Here is a 20,485-nt window from a genome sequence, read left to right as displayed (position 1 = left end):
AGTTTGTGTATTTCTATATGAAATATTCCTAATAAGTCCCTGAGTTGGTAAGAACCTTAAAAGTAATCTGATTAAACCTGTGCTTGAAGTAGGAATACCTTTTATAGTTTGTCAGTCTTGTTAATTAATAAAGTTCGCTGAAGTTATAATAAATCTTTATTTATCAAAATAGAACACTGTATATTTAATTTCAGTAAAAGAACTTATAGAAGAAAAAGCACAACTTGAAGAAGGTTTGAAAGAAATACTGCAGACAATCAAGGAAATGTCGACAGAGCCTGGTATTAAAGGAGAAACACCTCTGATCATGACTAGTGTTGAAAAATTAGTTGATGTAAGTTTTCTTCATAAGAATAGGTTTATTTTAGTTCCTTTAACTATTGCTTTTGGAAACATTTATCCTTTTGTACTTTATTGATCTTGGGAAAATAGACACAAAATATGAAAACTATCACCAAGCATGTAACAATTTAATATTTGGCATATATTTATTTCAGCATTTCAAGGAATAGCAGCATTTCTCTGAACTAGTGATGTCTTTATCTCCCTCCCATCATCCCTTATTATTTCTGCAGAGACTTCCATATTCTCGTAAAAGGATTTGTCTGCAGCCCAGTCATAAGCTTTCTTAGTCCCTTCAGTTTGAACAACATCCTTCTCCATTTTATTGTTACTTAAAGATTAGTGATTAGGCCTGAACCAATGACAGGAAAGAACTTCTTCCAAGTTGCAGGATTTGATGGTCAGAGTTTAGAATTTCGGTTCCTGATCCTCATCTCTGTCATCTGTCACTAACACTTAACCTCAATCTTTTCCCCTATTGTCACTCATAGATCTTTGGCCCCATTCCTCTTGACCCTCTTGTTTTCTGGCTTCAGCCATTTCTATAGTGGGCTCTGGGCACATGGTCTCTTTTAGTGACTGCTATGGACTTCCTGTATCCTGATGTGCTCTTGCTGTCAGCCTCCATAACCTTATCACTTGCTTACTTCACCCTTCCACAGCTTAAGGTGGGTCATGACTTGCAGGAAATAGGCATGTAGTCAAGGTGATTTCACTTGCTGCAGTTTGACTGTAGGCAGCCTTGTCTGCACCTCCTAGATACTTCCTCCTCCTCCTCCTCCCTCCTTTTCAATGCCCGATCTCAGCCACTGTAGCTATTGTTCCATATCTTTTTTCCTCCCAACCCCAGCTACTTTCTCTTTCTTCCAATCATGAAAAGAGACACTTTTGTTCCATGGGAGAGGATTCAGTCTCTCCAAAATAGGTTCTCTTGGCTGACTGTCCCCATTTCTTCTCTTCTTGACATTTCCACCATCTCTATCTTTGTCTGCTATGAGTGTCAGTAGACAGTCCACAAGCATTTGTTAAGTACAGACTGTGTACCACATATTATGCTAAGTGCTAAGAATACAAATGCAAATACAAAGAATGGCAATCCCTGCTTTGAAGGAGCTTATGTTGTAAGGGAAGAAGTCGGACATCCATAAAAGAAGCTGAAACTGGGGGAGAGAGATTTAGAAGAAAGAATGTTCCCCTGCTCCAAGTCATGATGGGGAGTCTGCAGCCTGGGGAGAAATGTCACATAACTGTGTAGGAGTTTTATATTTCATACATCTTAGGTGGGCATGGGTATATATATGTGTGTGTGTGCACACGTGTGTGTGTGTCCATGTTATGCAATTGTATGTGTGTTTTATAATTTAATTGAAGTCATATTCATTGTTGGATTACTGAACAACATTTCTATCGTTTCCTGTCATAGAATCGTGTTTTACTTTTAACATTGTTTTATGTGAGATAATGTGTATCTATGTGTACACATAATCATCCCCCACACACACATACACTTTTACAACTTTGACATTTCAGTATCAATGACAGTACAGAATTCTTATGTGCTTGAATATGTCCAACCTAGTGAAGATCATATTCCAGGAGAATATAAGATATAGACAATTTAATTAATTATTCAATCATAACGTGTTATGTATATTAGAGTTCCAAAGGAAAATATTCTCTGTAATTCTAAGAAAAAGATAATTATACCAAGATTCTATCGATATTTAGGTATGTATCTTTTCATTTAAAATGCTTTCTTACTGTATTAGGCTCTAGATTCGAAGAATGCTGTGGGAGTTTTTGATGCAAACCTACATTTGAAAGCTCAAGTTGACCAACTTATAGGACGAAATAAAGAATTAAGAGATGAGCTTAAAAAAACTCGAAAAGAGGCTATAGATTGCTCTCAAGATTTGGCAAAAGCAAATTTAAAGGTATGTAATTTGTTAAATAAAAAGTAAATAGGAAGTTATAAATAGAGTTAATAAAGTTTAATTAGTATGAAAAAATATGTGCTTTTAATTTTTTTAAAAAACAGCCAGTTAGGTACTTGATGTGGTAATTTATTTTTTAAAAAATTGTTGCTTCTTATTCTTACTAAGAAATCAGAAAGCATTTATATAAGTTGAAATGTGTCTGTGAATGTGAAAAAGAAAAAAAAAGAAAAAATGTCTTCCCCTAAGTAGAAACTAAAGTATGGTTTATACTTTACATTCTCTATTTGCATTCTTTCTTTCTCTGATAGGCAGGAAAGTACAAAGTAAAGTGTTGCATTATAGATGTAAAGCCTGATTTTTATCTGGATAAAACATTCTTATTATATTAATTGAATTCTACAGTTTTTTCTGGTTTATTTTTAGGTGGAAAATCTTGAAAAAGAAATTTGTCTTTTACATAAAGCAAAAGGATCAAATGTTGTATTCAGAGGAGTTGATCTACCAGATGGAATGACACCATGTAGTGCAAATATAATTAATTCTCAAAATGAATACTTGATACATATTTTACAGGTAGTTGAGTTTTTATGACTAAATGACATGGTTTCTATTATTTCTTATTTTAATCTTAGTGCATCATTTGGGAAATCTTTAACTTCTTTCCACAGGGATACATTAGTAAATTTTAATGTACTTTACCCAGAAGATCCAGTTTATCTAAAGGCATATTCAATCTAACTTGACCTTTGAGTTAGCCATAGGAGAGGGATCCTAGATTGCAGGATAACAAATAATTGCTGCAAAGGAGTAGGAACCAGAAGAGAGAGAGCTTGGTGACCAGAGAATTTCTCTGAATTCTCTTCTTGCCAGACTCAGCCACTAGGAAGAACTTTTGAAATAAAAATAGTTATCCATTCTTGACTCTTCCCATCAAAAAGGTGAGATGAAATATCATCGAACTTCAATTTCTCTGCAGCTTACTGTGATCATTTTGATGATTCCATTCTTCCCTAAGATGGAATAAGATAAAGTTGAGCAGTATGGGAAGAGAAGAGAGATAAACTTTCCATTATTTTATTTAAGGAGTCTATTTAAAAGTCAAAAAAAATTAATCATCTCCACCTTCTTCTGCTATTCCCTTTCACCAATTTATATTATGAAGAATTAGACTTTCTTCATTTATAATTAAGTATAATAACTTACAAAAACTGTTAAACTGTTATATATGTCTTGTCATTTAATCAAAAAGAATTTATTTTGTGAGTTTCTGATTTTAGTGAGTGAAATGTGATTCTATATACATTTTTATTTGAGCCTTACAACAGTTTTGCAGAACTATACCTACAAATTTAAATGTAATCAGGATAAGAGAAAGAGAGAAATTCAGACCTTTCTTGATTACTTAGGCTGATGATTATCTGTTATTCTGATTTTGCCATTCTTATTTCTAACACAACTTTTAGGAATTAGAAAATAAAGAACAAATGTTTAAAAAATTAGAAGATTCACTTGAAGAATATAATAGGAAATTCTCAGTCATTCGGCATCAGCAAGGCTTGTTATATAAAGAGTATCTAAGGTACAATTGGGGAGCTTCATAGAGAAGAGAAGATCTGACAAAAATTGTTAAACTGAAATTAATAAAATGTCATGTTCAGTATTTAAAATATCAACTTGATGTTTATGTGCTACTGCATTAGTTTTTTGTATATAAAAATTTTCACTTTTGTTTACTTCTAGCATAGGTAAAGTATTATTATTTTAATTAAAATGTGTTATTCATAGTGAAATTAAATAAAATTGATTCTTAAGGTAGATAACTAGCTTTGACATATTTCTATGATCTACAAAATTTTCTTCTACAAAGATAGGCACATGCACTGACACACCCATACACATAAACCCACTCATATGCCCATGCATACACACATATATAATAATGACTGCCTTGAAGAGATTAGTATCTTTTTTATTTTGTAGGAAAATAGTTTTCTTCCTTGCTGTTTATGATGGCCATTTTAAAGAACTTTCTTTTTTTCTTCTTGTTTTCTGGTCCTTTTAGGTATAGAATTTTTGCAGTAGATAAATACGTTAAGATAGATTCAAATTTTTGAGAGGCTTGTTATTTAAGGTGAAGAGTATAAATCTAGCAATCTTTTCTCATCATATATAACATGTAATCTCTTAATTTTTTTTTTTTTTTTTTTTTTTTGCGCAGGCGATTAGAGTCACACAGTAAGGAAGTGTTGAGTGTCTGAGGCCAAATTGGAACTCAGGTCCTGACTTCACCTAGCTACCTCTAAAAATTTTGAAATATGATAAATCATTGGTCAAAATAAAAGTGATTTAATAAAAATATTTTCCTGTATTGTATGTCATAGGATTTCTAGGATACTAAATATGGCTTTTGGATAAGAATCATATTGGAGTGATCATCTGCCCTACCACTGGATACCTCTGTGTTCTTTTTCCAAAATTAAAAAAAAATTATAAATATCTATATCCTCAAATGTTGCTTCATCAAACTAAACAGCTTAATGGAATACATTAGATTTTGGTTGTTCTGCTTTTTTTAGTGAGAAGAAAATCTGGCAAACAGAATCTGAAAAGCTGAGAGAAGAAAAGAAAAAACTTGAGGATCAAGTTGAACAAGATGCTATAAAAATAAAAGAATATAATGTAAGTATCACACCATGCAGAAATAACTGGAACAGTGCTAATTGAGGGGCCTTTATGGATGGCTTAGGGCAATAGATAACTGAAATGTTTCTTCCTTTTTGTTTCTCAGAACTTACTTAGTGCTCTCCAGGTGGATGCTGATGAGACAAAAAAACTTCTTTCTAAGTATAGTAGGAAAATCAGTGTCTTGCAAGTTAATGAAAAGTCCCTGATAAGGAAATATACAACTTTATTAGAAATGGAGCGGCATTTAAGAAAAGAAAACAATAAACAGAAGAATGAATTGATAGACATGGAAGCTGCAGTTAGAGACAAAATTGGCCATTTGCAAAGATTCAAGGTAGGCTTGCTCTTGGATATCTTTTTCAGAATATTTAAGGTCTAGATCTTTGGAATTGCTTGAATTTGTATTAAATTTACAAGAAAGCAACAAGAACAACAATGAAATTAAGGGAAAATTACAGTTTTTAACATCTTCATTAAAAAGTGATTTGTGAGAATATCATTCTTAAAACAAAGATTTTATTATGGTCCTATTTGAGAAAGAGAAGAATTTTTTGTAATCCCATTTACTGTATTAAAGGAACTTTGAGACTCAAGAGAAGTGATTGCTTTCCTTTTTTTGTGCTAGACTGTTCAAAGTCTCATAAATGATCTAGTTCTTTTGATAATCTGGAAATTTGCAAGTATAATATGATTTTGGCATGGAGTAGGATGTATAAAACCTTTCATGTTTTTTATGATTTTTGTGATACTGATTTAATTTTGGTTTATGATTATGAATTTTAATGATTTCAAAAGAATTGAAATTATGCCTTTTCTCTTCAATCCTGATTAATCCAGAAGTATGGTTTTTGAGGGTATATGAAGAAGATTGGAAGTATTTTTAAAAAAGAAAACAATAAAAAGTGAAATGTTCTGGAGAGATTTGTACCAGTTCAGAAATAGAGGAATGGAATTCAAAAATGGAAAAATAGAAAAAGAACTAAAACTTTTTTTGGTCTTTCTGAATTCCTCCTTCCCTAATACTTTCAGACCTCTTGGACTGGTTATTGCCATAAATTCTTATTCTTCCATAGATCGCCACCTTGAGATCTTTTCTCTGATATCTTTCTTTTACCCTCTTTCAATGCTATTAGTACTACTTGCTGGTATTTGGAATAAAAGAGAATTAGTCATATTTTTGTCATATTCTGATCATTAAGAAACTAATAATGATGATTTATATAAATAGACTTATTTTGGGTACGCAGTGAACTGAATCATTTTTAGACTATGGTTTCTGTATTGAACAACATGTATTGTAGTACTAAAAAAGAATTTACTTTTGGATTAAGATACTTTACCTGTGGTATAAAACTGGCCCATATTCAATTCTTAGTATAAACAGGGTGGAGAGGTGGACTGCAGCTGTGGATTCCCAGGATTGTACAGAGCTGTGTATATAGCTTCACTTGTGTGTGTGTTCAGCTGTTATAAAACAATGTGACTTTTTTGTTTCTGTAAAATGTCCCTGTGTAATCTTCCAGTATGCTTCTGACAAGGGCATTTATTGATTTGGACTAATATCCTTTTTCTCAAAATAATGTAATCTGACAGTTTATTGCAATAAAAAAGATTTTTTAAAATACTAAAATGTAGGGGCAGCTAGGTGACACAGTGGATAGAGAAACAATCCTGAAGTCAGAAGGACCAGAGTTCAAATCTACTCTCAGACACTAACACTTCTTAGCTGTGTGACCCTAACCAAGTCACTTAACCCCAATTGCCTCATCAAAAAAAAAAAGAAAGAAAAAAAGATTAAAATGTGCTTTGCCAGAGAATTGTTTTTATAAAAGAAGTTCATTTAAATAAGAATTTTCCTATATATTTTGAAAATCATTCTAATCAACTTTGATTAATCACTGCATAATATTATTCTTTTAAAAAATGAAAATCATATCTACCTTTAAAAGGAACAGTTTTGAAATATAACATTGTTATTCTTATTTACATAGGAAACAACCACTTTCAGAATTGCAGCTCTCCAAAAACTCTTAGACAATTGTGTTCCTCTCTCAGAACTTGAATTGGCCAATAAGCAATACAATGAATTGACTGCAAAGTATAGGGACATGCTGCAAAAAGATAATATGCTTGTCCAGCGAATGAGCAGTTTGCAGTTGTTGGAGGTGAGATGGATATAGTTCTTGATTCTTGAAAACTACAAGGACCTTTTCTATAAGTATTTTCTATTCTTGGAAATCTCTGAGATTTTATTTTCCCTGTTCTCAAGGGAATCAGTAAGGGAAATTAGCAAGTCAAAGCTCATCAGGTTCAGCAAGTAGAGGAGAAAGTCAAATATGCAAATAACCATAACATGAAACAGTATATGATCAAGGCTATAAGAGGGGCTCAGATAAGTAGATATAGGAATTAAAGGGAATGAGCATGCCCTGCTGAGAAGGCAAGAGAAAGTTATGTGAAGGAGAGGACACTTCAACTAATATTTGTAATAAATGACAATTATATTGAAACAATCATACTATTGGTCTGAACTATACTTCTAAATATTCAAAGGTATTTCTCTTTTACTTAGTGTGAAAATAAATCCCTGAAAGAACAGATAGATGTCATAAGTAAGGAATTGGAGATCACCAAGGAAAAATTTCATACTATGGAACAAGCATGGGAACAAGCCACGAAATTAGGTAAGTCTTTGCTCATGGAATGAATGTGATACAATGTTGTTTAATTATGTTGTTTAATCATCTTTTGGAATGTCAGTTTAAAACAAAGTTTTCTTACACAAGTGAAATAGTAATTATCTGTATTGACAGTCTAATTGCTTAGATTATGCAGGATGTGGTGGTGTCTTTTAAAACAAATGGACTATATTAATCTTGATGGTAAAGAAGTCCTTAACAGGATGATTTATTTAAGTGTTGGAAAATTTATAATGAAATATCTGCCTGCCTGCCATTTTGTAGTTTTTTGTAGTTATTAGCCCAACACAAGTTGTTTGTTAGGATTGTGAAAAGGTCATAATTACATACAAGTAACAAACATTAGGTACCTATATTGGTCATGAACTTGCTGTATACATTTTCTCTGAGTTTATTTTTCAAACTTCTTTCTGTCATTCACGGTATTTTAAAAAAATCATTGGCAGTTACAATATTATTATTAGTAGCTAAGACCTAGCATCATGGTGTCTCTGGCAAGAGTATTGACCTAAGAATCTCCTTCCATCTGTGAGCCTTTCCTGGTTGCCTGAGTTGGTGATGCCCTCTTTCTCCACAAATTACCTTGGGTAATTAATTATGTTAGCTCATATTTGTGTCTTTGGCCCACTAAGCCAGCTATAAGCTCTTTTATTACAGGTATGGTTTTGGTTCTGCCTTCATGCAGCTTCATGCTTTGTTAGCAAATGAAACATTGTGGCCATTAACAAACATGGCATATCAAGGAGAGCATTCATTTTCCCCACTCATATTCAGCGCCAAAATCAGTGAGTGGATTATGGAACGTTCAGCTTTATTCTTTTTCTTTTCCTTTATTTAGATCATTGTCATCATAATGGTGATAATTTTCCTGGTTCTGCTTACTTTCCTTTGTAGCATTTTCTGTCTTCTCAAGCTTCTCTGAATTCTACACATTGATTATCTCCATTTTTCGTCTAGATTGTGATTTCATTTGTGACATGGAGAGCACCTACTGAGGAAAGTCCCTCTGCCTATGGCTACTGGCCCTTTTTCTATCCCTCTCAGCCTTAAAGTCTTTTAAAGCACTAAGAGGCTTCCAGGCCTCTAGACTGTGTCAGAGAGAGTATTGAATCTGACTATTTCTGACTCATCAACCAGCTGTTATACACTCTGCAGCATTGTTTCTTCTGTTGTGTCTTACAGAGTAGAAATTACAATAATGTGCTACTGTTTGTTTACCTATTCTCCAGTCAGTGGGCATGTGCTCTGGGAAAATACACACACGATGATGAGGGCAGTGTGGGGCAAGGGACACCTAGTATAAGATTTACAGTAGGATCTGGACAAAATTCATTCAGGATAAGAAGACATGATGAAACTACAAGCTATACCAGAAGAAAGAACTGCCATAAAATAGTCTGAAAATTTAAGTCAGTTCTTGACATCCTGTTCAAGCTAACACCAACACACTCCTGCTTATAAACATAGACAACTGTGTCACCTCATTTTAAAAATTAGTTTCACAACTGAGGAATATTTGCTTATGATGAAATATTATAGATTTTTAATATAAAATATTGAATTGACTCTATGGCATTGGCAAAATACTTCACATATGGGATCTTTAGTAAATAAGGTCTTAAATTTAAAGAAATTGCCTGAGACCAACATGGACTTTATCATAAATTCACCGTATTTATTTTGTCTTCTTTCATATTCAGATATTTTGCATTTTGTCTTAATTTTAAAATTTAATTGTCTTAATTTAAAATTAAAAAAAAAAAACTTTATTTAGTTTGACTAAATTATTTTTCACATCAGGAAGTGATTCAACCCTGGATGAAACTCAAAGAGCTATAACGAACAGTGAAATTGTTTCCATTTCTAAAAAGATTACAGTGTTGGAAATGAAGGAACTCAATGAAAGGCAACGTGCAGAACATTCTCAAAAAATGTATGAGCATTTACAGGCTTCATTAAAGCAAGTGGAAGAACGTAATTTTGAATTGGAAACCAAGTTTTCTGAGGTTAGATATTCTTATCCTTTAGAGTTGGAATTGTAAGCGTTCTTTACCTAACTGGCATTACTTGATTAATCTGGTCTTTAGATTGTCTCAGAAATACTAGTTTAAGGTAGTACTGTTATTTTTAGGTAATGAAAATGTTTGAAATCTGAAATTAAAGAGTAATCCCAAAATAACATTGTAGCTGTAGCATATGGCTTTGTAGTTGTATCACTAGTCAAAGACCATGTGATTAAAGTAGATACACAGAAAGGTAGTAAGTAATAGCACATTATTTTTAATCATGATGCTATGTGTTTAGAATTAGTATTTTTAAAAATCTATGTTGATGGGATAGCTAGGTGGTGTGGTGGTTAGAGCAGCAGCCCTGATCAGGAGGACCTGAGTTCAAATTTGGCCTCAGAACACTTCTAGCTGTGTGACCGTAGGCAAGTCACTTTACCCTAACTGCCTCAACAACAACAATAACAACAAAATCTATGCTCATAAATGTGACTTGTTTTTTTTTTTTCAAATTTTAACCACATTTCTGCAAATGACCAATTTAAAAATAAATTATTTTCATAACATGTCTATCTCACTTATCTATCATTTTTAGTCTGTGAAACAACCATTAAGAATGGTACTCGTTCTTTTCAGCAATTCAAGTGAGGATTTAATAAGGACTGTTTGGATCTAGTTTCATAAAGTGTGAGGTTGATTAGTCCAGGCACTTAGCATAGAAAAAATTTATTTATAAGAATGTGCACAGCTTAATCATGATTATTATCATGCTGTTAGGATTGAGTTAAAATGCAATGTCCCTCAAAAATATCCAACAATAATGAAATTTCTTTTATTGGAACTTTAGGGTTTTTCCCCTAAGATTTGCTCTAAATTATATTTATTAATATTTACGTATTGAAATTGAATGACATTTAAATTAATTTTTAAAATTACTTAATTTTAAGTAATTTATTTTTTAAAAAGTATTCTCAGATTTTTAATCTTAAATAAAGTTTTTTGCCCTAACTTGTAAATAGTTAGATACAATTAGATAAGGCATATGCATTTATTTATATCTCTCTATCAAACATACATACAAGGCTCAGAAACACATACTCATGAACTTTTCCACATTTTATGCAATATTTTAAAAAAGAAAAGCTTCTGGCACACTATTGAAGAATAGTGTCACTTATTGTTATTTTGCAGCATTATATTTCTGTTATTTTATTATTTTTATCCTTGTTACCATTGTAAGTGCTGTTTTTTCTGGTTCTTTTTACTTTATTTTTATAAATTCATGTAAGTTTAGTTCTTCTGTGCTTTTCTTTATTCATCATGTTCATCATTACTTAGAGTGTAGTAATAATATTTCATCATCGGCATGCAGCATAATTTCTTTAACAGACTTTCTGTTTATAGGGATTTTACTAAGTTTCAAGTTCTTTTTTCATTGAAAAAAGTGGTGTTATAATATTTGAAGAGAAAGCCTGGCACATTGAGTAAAAAGACTGGTTTTGGAAACAGAATTGATAAATTTCATCTGCATGGTCACTGCCTGGGAGACCTGAGCCATATCATTCATTTTCCTTTGCTTCAAGTTCTTTATCTGTAATCTCAGGAGACTGGATTTATATGGCCTCTGAGGTTTTTTCCTATTCTGTCTGTAGGGTCCGGTGGTGTGTGGGAGGAGGAAGAGTGTTCTTGTCGTGGACTTCTATTGATATTTATGCAAAAGAACTAGAACCAAAATTGATGCCTTTAGGGTTTGTGTTTACTTAGAGAGAGACAGAGACAAATCCAAAGAGACATCAAGACAGACATAGAGAGAAACACACACACACAGAGAAACACACACACACACATACACACACACACACACACACACACACATTAAAGAGAGATAGATAAGAGTGTGTGTATGTTTCAATTGTCAGCAGCCATTGTTAACCCTAAAAGATATCCAACAAAATAGTTAAATGTGTGTTATAACTGTACATACACTTAGAAAATGAACTTCATTTATTCCTTTCTGAGTCTTTTGCTGGAACACCTAGAAGAACCATAAGAAAGAATTAAGGAGAGGTGCCCCATTCATGTTGGCTATTTCACAAAGAAGAACTGGAAGGTAGTTGAGATATGTGCTCTTTAAAGGTCATTGAAATTTTTCAAAAACATTTTAATACTGGACATCTGAATGTGATTAAATTTAATAAGGAGGAAAAAGGGGAGAGATGCATAAACATTCCAAGAGCAATATTTTAGTTGTCTTTTTTTTTTTTTTTTTTTTAAGCTTACTAAAATCAACTTGGCTGCCCAACAACTGGAACAAACGTTAAGAGATGAACTAGCTGAGAGTGTGAGTAAGCAAGTGAGTGATGCTGATAGGCAGCAGATTCTAGAGTTAGAAAAGAGTGAAATGGAATTGAAGGTGGAGGTGTCCAGGTAAGTACTTTAAATCTTCATCATCACCTACATGTCTTGGTTTTTATTTGTGAAAGTGCGATAAATCTAATCCAATTTCTTTTCATGAGAAAGCCATTAAGTGACTTTGGAACATAAAAATTTACTATTGCTTAGGACTTATTTTACATTTTCATAAATATTTACACCTGTTAATCTTCTTTGGTTTTTACATTTAAATATAAGAATATAATGAAAAGTTTAAATCTCCAGAAAGTCATATCAAAACCTTAATACGTTAAATACATTTTTGCATATAGGGTAAAAAAGTTTACTTAAACATTTTCTTCTTGATGTTATAAGCATATAAATAGAATGTTCATAATTAAATTTCTATAGGACATATGTTTAAAGAACAGTGAAGAATTCAATCTTTCAGTTCCTACTGCTATTTTTCACTGAGGATGAATGTGCTATCATTCTTGTATTTAATGTGCCATCATAACTTGTATTTATTTCTTTTCGTTTTAATGTTTTAAATTATATGTTTAGTTTATTAATCTAAGATGTTCTATGTTTCCAGAAAAATAATTTTTACTTTGAGAACTTATTTAGCTGGCTCTCAGAACTTTTACTTAATTGTCTTGTGAACATTATAGTAATTCTTAGTATGATTTCTTCTTTAATTTTTTTTTAGGATTTCGTTATTTAATCTCTTTTGCTTGTGCTTTTTTATACCATTACTATTTGTTTTGGGTGTCATATCCTTTATAGGGTATATTTCTGGTTTCTAAAAACAAAACAAAACAAAACTAGTTTTCTCTGTTCCCTAATAACAAATATATCTTTGCAAATGTACTATGTTGTATTAAGATATATGTGTGTGTATGTGTGTGTATCTGTGTGCGTGCATATACATTATTTAGTGGTTCTATTCAGAAGATAATAAAAATCTCTTAATTCCGAATTGCTCCACAATTTATGCTGTTTTAAAAAAAAGATTATTTCTCTCTATGTTAGATTTCAACTTTGAAAAAGGAATATTAAAGCCTCTTATTAGTGAATTACTATCTATTTGTTTTTAAAATTCAGTTAATTTTTTCTTCATGAATTTAATTTGCTATTTAGCACTAACATCTTTACTCTTGATATTGTTTCATTGTGACTTTTATGTGTCATTAAATTTTTTCATTTGTTCATATTGTGAAATTTTGTTTTTGCTTTGCTTGCTAGGATGGTCACAATTCCTGCTTTTATAGATTAATTGGGTGCATAACTTTTGTTCTAGCCTCTCGTTTTCATTCTAAATATGTTTTTGCATTTTAGATGTGTTTATTATAAGGAATCATTTGTAGAATTTTGTTGTATTATCCATTTTTCCTTTTTTGTTGCATTATTTTAAACTTATAGTTATAAGAGTTAGGATAGTTTTCTTCTATTTATGTACTTAGTATTGTTTTTTAAATATTTTTAAAAATTGCTTCCTCTCTGACATCAATACTTTGTTTTTATAATTAATTTTGTTTAAGCAACTTTGATGTAGTCTTATTCCCACAGACATCTTTCTTCCTCTTTTTCTGCTCTTATTCACCAGTACTTTTTTCCTGGCTGGAGATTTTTCTTAAATATTTACTTATTTTTCTTTTCATTGTTACCTATTCTTCCCCCCCCCTTTTATTTTCCTTCCCCCCCTTCATTTTCTTATTTAATTCATTTAACGTTAATGTAAAATGCTTTCTCTTCTTACCCATAACTTTTTTAGTTTATTGTTTTTTTTTTCTATCCCTTTTTCTTTAATTTTTTTCTTTGTTTTTTCTGTTCATTGATTCTCTTCCCTTTCTGAACTGATATTTTATATATTGATTTGGGATCTTTATTCTTATTTATTCCTCTTTGATCTCTTTTTGTCCTCATTTAGTTAAATCTTCTGAAGTTCTAGGCTTAGGCTCCTTCTAATCAGTTTTCTACTTTATCACTCCAAGAAATTTTGCCCCAGTATATTTCTTTTTTTTTCTCTTGTGCCTCACTTTTAGAAGTTTCAATTGCATGAGGCAGTGACCCATGGTAGAAATGACTACTTTCTCTAATTATCCAGTCAGTTCTCTGCCTCATTAACTTTGCCTGCTGATTTATGGGTACATCTATGTCTCCTCCCCCTAACTCTATTCCAGCTGCCTTTGGGGTTCTCTTATTCTTTCTCCTGAAGGGGGATATTGTCATGGGAGTCACAACACCTTCAGAGAAGATTATATGCTTGTAAACGACTTTTTCTAATATTCAGTTTATTGTAGGTTCATTGTTTCCTTTTGCATATTTACCTTTATCCTTGTGAGGCTAAGACTTCTTGGATTTTCCCAGTTCTGAGTTCTTGTGCTGTCTTTACCATTCTCCTTAAACCCTTTTGCTGAGAGACTGGAGGTGTTATTATTTCATTGCTGTTTACCCAGGGATTATTTAGGGGATGTATCTCATTCCTCTGTGTCTCTATTTCCCTTTTCTCCATGCATACATCTTTGCATTTTTTTACTTGAGGCCGTCTATAGATTCCTGCATTTCTTTGTTGTCTATATTTGCAAATGTTAGATGTTTTTTTTAAAAAAATGTTTCCATGACATTCAGATATTTTTGATTTCTTGAGTTCTTTTGAGAAATCTCTAATCCGTAAATTGACTACAATTTTTACACAGCTGTCATTGCCTTAGATGTCATTGGCTTTGGCTGTGAATCTTTTAAAAACATTATCTTTCCCCTCCCTCTTTTTTCATATTTTCAGCCACTTGAATATTTTCAGATTCCAATTATGTTCATCTTTCTTTGATCTTTTTGAAAAAACTCACAATCATGATTTAATTTTCCCCACAGTCTTCTAATAAATTTTAAAAATTTCTTCATTGAGAAATGTAAATTCAGATATGCACATATATTCATACTTTGTTATGGATTTCATTTGTTGAATAATTATTTTTGAACAATTTTGAAATTTCTTGTCTATTCTTTTGCAGTAATAAAAAATGTTTCATAAGAAATCAACTAATTTCCTTTGTTGTATAATTATTTGTTAGAAAAGTTTTAAACTCTAGTTTTTAGCTCCTTTCTTTCTGTTCATTTGTTAATTTCTATTCTGCATTTTTATTGTTTTTTACTTTTTATGTTTCATTCTTTTTTTCCCCTTATATTCTGTTACTCACTTGCAGGCTTCTACCTTTGCTTAAGGGTGAAACCTTGGGACTCTCCTGCCATACTTCCTCAGCTTGATCCCCCCTGGCATGTGTCAGGCTCCTTGGAGTTAGTCCTTGATATCTGTAGCCTGTGGGGAGATAGGACTGACTACAGCTGGGTTTCAGTCCCCTTTCCTTTAGGCTTGGTAAAGCTACTTACCTCCTCAGCATCCTATCTCAGTTCTTCTGTTGGCTTGCCTTTCCTTTTCAGGCTGGCATTATTAGGACATGCGACTTTTTACAGGTTGGAGGGCAGTGGAAACTATATTCTGGACTTAGTCTGCTGCAGCTTTTGGAGTCATTAAATAGGGACCCTTTAGACAGAAGCCCAAATTCCATTCCTCTTGATGTATTATGAGGAGCAAGCAGAGGACTTGAACTGGTTAAGTTTTTAAATGGGCACAGACCCAGGCCCAGGAAGACCAGTTAGGTTTAGTCTTTGATATGTACTGTATTTATGACCCTGGAGAAGTCCTACTCTTACACAGTTTTCAGGTAACTCTCTAAACAGAGTGGCAGAGAAGGTCCTGACCTATACTATTAGAAGAATTTCCCCTTCCAAGACTTTCCTATACAAATGAAATCCCAAGTCTAGTCCCTGTACCTGTCTAGTGGGGATTGGGGAAAGCATCTGATCTGCCATCCTGTTGATAATCTTTGTCCTAATATTATAATATGCACTTGTATTCAAACTATTGCATATCAGACATAGTCTGTTTATGTTAAATAGAAAATCTACAAACTAGTCTTAAAGAATAGAAACTCAACATCGTGATTAATTTTCAGAAACAAGTCCTAATTTTGCATTTAGAAAATTATGTGCCTAAATGGTGTTACTCTATGATTGTATGACTTACTAGACTGAAGGAGATTGCTGATATTGCCAAAACTCAAGTTGAAGCTCTGAATTCACATCAACAGTCCAGAGAAAAGGAAGTAGAATCTCTGAGAATGCAGGTGTTAGACTACCAGGTGAGAATAGCACCAATTCTTCACAAGAAGTATGAATTTACTAATTTTTAAAAATCCAGTTGGACATGGCTCATAAATCATTTATAATGATTTAGAAACTTCAAGGCTATTCACCCTTGGTGGAAGTCTGGCAAAAACTAGTTAGAATATCCTGCAACTGAACCTCTCTGTGGAATAGAAAAGGGGGAGGGAGCAAAAGGGTGTTGGGAAAAAATAGGTGTGCGTTTGTATGGATCTAGTATAGGCCCTTGGGCTGATTATGAGAAAGATAATGCTGAACAGAAGTACATAAATACTTTAAGGTAAGCTATAGTTCTATTTGGGTTTTTTTGGTTTGTTTTCACATTTGGCTTAAAAACAAAACCAAAAGCCCTAAATATCTTTATATGTTCTACTCTATTTTTTATTAGAATCACATCATTCCCATAAAATAGGGACCAGTAGTATAAGTATTGAAAATAATTAATTTGGTATCCCCAAATGAAATGGGCTGCTTAATAAAGTCAGGACTAGAATCAAAATGTTCTGATTGAGAATTCTTTCATTAGTTGATTCAAACTTATTAGCTAGAATGGTCTTTGTAGGTTATTATAGTACATGCTATATTTGAATTTGAGTAGCATTATAACATATCCATATACTTTTATATGAAAATAGTTTAACTCTTTTGAGTGAAAATTTAACTGACAGATATGTTATGTTACCAAACTATGTGACAAGGAAGATAAGCAAGACACGGTTCTTGTCTTTGAGCATTTTACCGTTTTCTTAAGTGAGTGGAAATATGTATTATTAGCAACTGTAAAAATGCTGATGCAGTATGATGAGGGCTTATAAGTTTTTAGAGTTCCAAAGAAGAGCAGTTCATTTCAAGGAAGTCTTCTTGGAACTGATCAAAGTTGAGCTAGGAAAGGAAGCACCTTTCTTTCTCACCCTCCTTAATTTCTTTTGTCACTAGGCACAGTCAGATGAAAAAGCCCTCATTGCCAAGTTGCATCAGCATATTGTTGCATTGCAAATGAGTGAAGCCACTTCTGTTAGCAAGTTGGAGTCAGTGACTTCCCAGCTGCAGAAGATGGAGACCTACAAATTGCGTCTTGAGCAAAAGCTTGATGAGAAGGAGCAGAGTCTGTACTTTGCCCGCCTGGAAGGGAGAAACAGAGCAAAGCATCTGCGTAGCACCATTCAGGCCTTGCGACGACAGTTCAGTGGGGCCTTGCCCTTGGCCCAGCAGGAGAAATTTTCCAAAACAATGATTCAGCTCCAGAATGACAAACTGCAAGTCATGCAAGAGGTCAGGACTTGTCAGGAGGAGCGGAGAACCACGGAAAACAAAACGCTGGAGCTGGAATTAAAGTTGAAAGGCCTTGAGGAGCTAATAAGCACCTTAAAGGATGCCAGGGGAGCCCAGAAGGTGGGGTGTTCTTGGTCTTAGATGTTAAGGTTAAAATCGCATGTGGAATTTGTGTAAGATTCTGCTTCCATGAGTCATTTTCAAGCTGAGGATGTAGGAACAGGTGGAACAGGGTGAGGAGCCTAGCCTGTATTTTCCTGGGAATAGAGAACTCCCAAATGAGTAAGCTTCCTCTACTCACAGGCTTACAGACTTGCTTAGAGTATGGAGAGTCTCGCCAACTTCCTGAGCCTGGGTCACACACCTAGGATATGAGGGCTGAAAGACCAAGATTCAGATCCTTCCTCTGACACTAAGGTCACCTCATCTCTCAGGACTTGGTTTCCTCATTTATAAAATGGGTATGGACACAAGAACCTTTAATGACCCTTTTCTAAATCTGATCCTGTGATATGTGCAAGGCCCAAATCAAAGTCAGGCCTTCCATCTTTAAGGCCAACATTCTATTCACTATGCCACCTGGGTACCTCTAGATGGGAGCTGGGCTGAAATTTTCTTTTTTGATGTTTTTTGGCATAAACCAAGACACAATTTTACTTGACTCCTGGTTTTAGTTCTTTTTTTTTTTTTTTTTTTTTTTTAAGTGGGTAACCACACTGGTAGATAATGACAGTGCTACAGATAGAGATGTAGATTTCAGTAAGGCTTTCAGATACTAGGTGACCTCTGAGCTTCACTTTTTTGAAGATTTTCTATTCAAGTTAATTGTGGAAACAAGAATGAAGGGGAAATGGCAAATGTGATCAAGAGAGTAAACATCTTCTAGCACTTTAGACTCATTCATATATAAATAATTTTAGTCTTAATTTAAAAATTCCTTATCATTCCTTGTACTAGGTCTGTGTGTGTATATGTATGTATGTATGTGTATAATATATGTAAAATTAGTAAACTCATATTTCTTTAGAAATACCTTAGAATTCATAGTTTTTATTATTTGAACTAGTCTTTCTTCTAATTAATAGGAATTAATGAAGTTTTATTGTTGCTGCTTTGGACCTAAGTCCAATTATTGAGAATTGCTTATTCAAATTTGGGACGCTCTCTTTTCAATAGCGAGACACACAGTTTGTCTAAGTGAGTGTCAACTGGGTAGATAATTCATTCTAGCTAAAGTATAATGGTTACAGATATTTTATATCCTCTAACTGAAAAACTTTGGAATGTGATTAGATAAGGGCGTTTGCAGTGCACAACTTTATTATGGAAAGCTTGCTATATGATCTAACCAATTGAAGTATTTAAAGTGAATAGTATTTATATTTATAATACTCCTATGTATGCCTAATGCAATACACACACACATATAAATATATATACACACTCATTTTTTGTCTTGTTTAGGTAATTGGTTGGCATATGAAAATACAAGAACTTCATCTTCAAGAACTCAAACTCAATAGAGAATTTGTGAAAGATAAAGAAGAAATAAAATATTTGAAAAATGTAATTTCTGACTATGAACACACAATTAGCAATTTAGAAGAAGAGATTGTACAACAAAACAAGGTACACATATTTGGATGTAAATACAAAGATCCATTGTTTTTCTGATAGCATCTCTAAAAGTCTGAACTACTGCCTAAGTGACTGCTATAAGTCTGTATAGAGCTCCCATTATTACTGTAAAACAGCATAAATTCAGTTCTTACTATTTAAATCATTTTTAAATGTATGATTTTTTTTTCTTTTTTGCTGAGGCAATTGGGGTTAAGTGACTTGCCTAAGGTCACACAGCTAGGAAGTGTTAAGTGTCTGATTTGAACTCAGGTCCTCCTGACTTCAGGGCTGTGCTCTATCCACTGTGCCACCTAGTTGCCCCTGGATGATTCTTATAATAGTAAAGATAGAAAATATGACACAAATAGTAATATTAAGTTGAACAACTTACTTAGCTTGTAGAGGGCCAGGAGGTAAGAATCTATTCCAGGTCTTGAATCTTACTGTAACTTGGTTCACCCAAACTCCCTTTTCTTATTGAAATAGCAGAGTCTGCTAGTCAATATAATAAATTAACAATCTAGCAACTGAAGCTAAATGCAAACACTATTTTTTGGACTAAAGGCAAATCTTTGAATTTAGGACTGGAAAAAAAGCCCACAAAAGAGACTAAGGCATTTGGGAGAAAGCTATTTGAGACAATGGTATGATAAACTTTACCCTGATGTGTATCTTAGCTATTTGCATCTCTGTCTAATTAACTAAGATCCAGGTCTTAATCATTTACATCTCAGTAGATCTTGTTTGTTAGAGAAAACTATAGGAACTTCAAAGAGTGTACTTTGTATCAAATCTATGAGCATTTGAGGCATATATATTCATCTCTCTGATCAATAAACTTTGAAGAATTCATATTCAAGACTCTTTCCACCCAGTCCAGGTAAAAATCACACCCTTAATTCACTACAGGAGCTAGACTCCAACATTAACTCATCCTATATCTTTAGCTATTCCATTTACCCATTTGTAAATTTCTTCCAGTTTCTGCTTTGTTATTGAAGTAAACTTTTTCCATAGATTCATGAAGAACAGCAGATGACCTGGGATCAAAGAGAGGTTGAGTTAGAACGTCAGCTGGATATATTTGTTAGTCAACAAAATGAAATCTTGAACGCAGCACAAAAGGTATATAGTGATTAACAGTAAATTGTGAATAGTGTACAAATTTCTTGCCATGTAAAAAGGTTTAGAATGTACATTGTTGGAAATTTTTCCTCCCCAATCAAGCAAAATTATCTTTTGATATTTAAAAGAGAGATAGCATTTAAATTATGCTTCTGATACGCTTGAGAAAAATGAGCATTTTTTTTTTTTAATATTAGCACTG

The 20,485-nt window shown here is 33.0% G+C and overlaps 1 protein-coding gene across 3 annotated transcripts in view; it reads left to right on the top strand.

The window, feature by feature from the left end:
* Positions 1-20,485, top strand: part of LOC100916051 (centrosomal protein of 290 kDa-like) — an 89,476-nt gene that overhangs the window by 30,869 nt on the left and 38,122 nt on the right. For all 3 annotated transcript variants that reach the window (XM_031937928.1, XM_031937927.1, XM_031937926.1), the window contains exons 19-32: positions 195-334; positions 2,112-2,276; positions 2,703-2,852; positions 3,743-3,858; positions 4,856-4,958; positions 5,068-5,298; positions 6,956-7,129; positions 7,537-7,648; positions 9,464-9,669; positions 11,945-12,096; positions 16,133-16,244; positions 17,203-17,658; positions 19,003-19,167; positions 20,176-20,283. In XM_031937928.1, the coding sequence (XP_031793788.1) occupies positions 195-334; positions 2,112-2,276; positions 2,703-2,852; positions 3,743-3,858; positions 4,856-4,958; positions 5,068-5,298; positions 6,956-7,129; positions 7,537-7,648; positions 9,464-9,669; positions 11,945-12,096; positions 16,133-16,244; positions 17,203-17,658; positions 19,003-19,167; positions 20,176-20,283 (2,390 nt within the window). The remainder of the gene's footprint in view (positions 1-194; positions 335-2,111; positions 2,277-2,702; positions 2,853-3,742; positions 3,859-4,855; positions 4,959-5,067; positions 5,299-6,955; positions 7,130-7,536; positions 7,649-9,463; positions 9,670-11,944; positions 12,097-16,132; positions 16,245-17,202; positions 17,659-19,002; positions 19,168-20,175; positions 20,284-20,485) is intronic.

Source organism: Sarcophilus harrisii, chromosome 5, assembly GCF_902635505.1.
Source record: "Sarcophilus harrisii chromosome 5, mSarHar1.11, whole genome shotgun sequence".
Classification (NCBI taxonomy): domain Eukaryota; kingdom Metazoa; phylum Chordata; class Mammalia; order Dasyuromorphia; family Dasyuridae; genus Sarcophilus; species Sarcophilus harrisii.
This window is presented reverse-complemented; position numbering and strand designations above follow the sequence as displayed.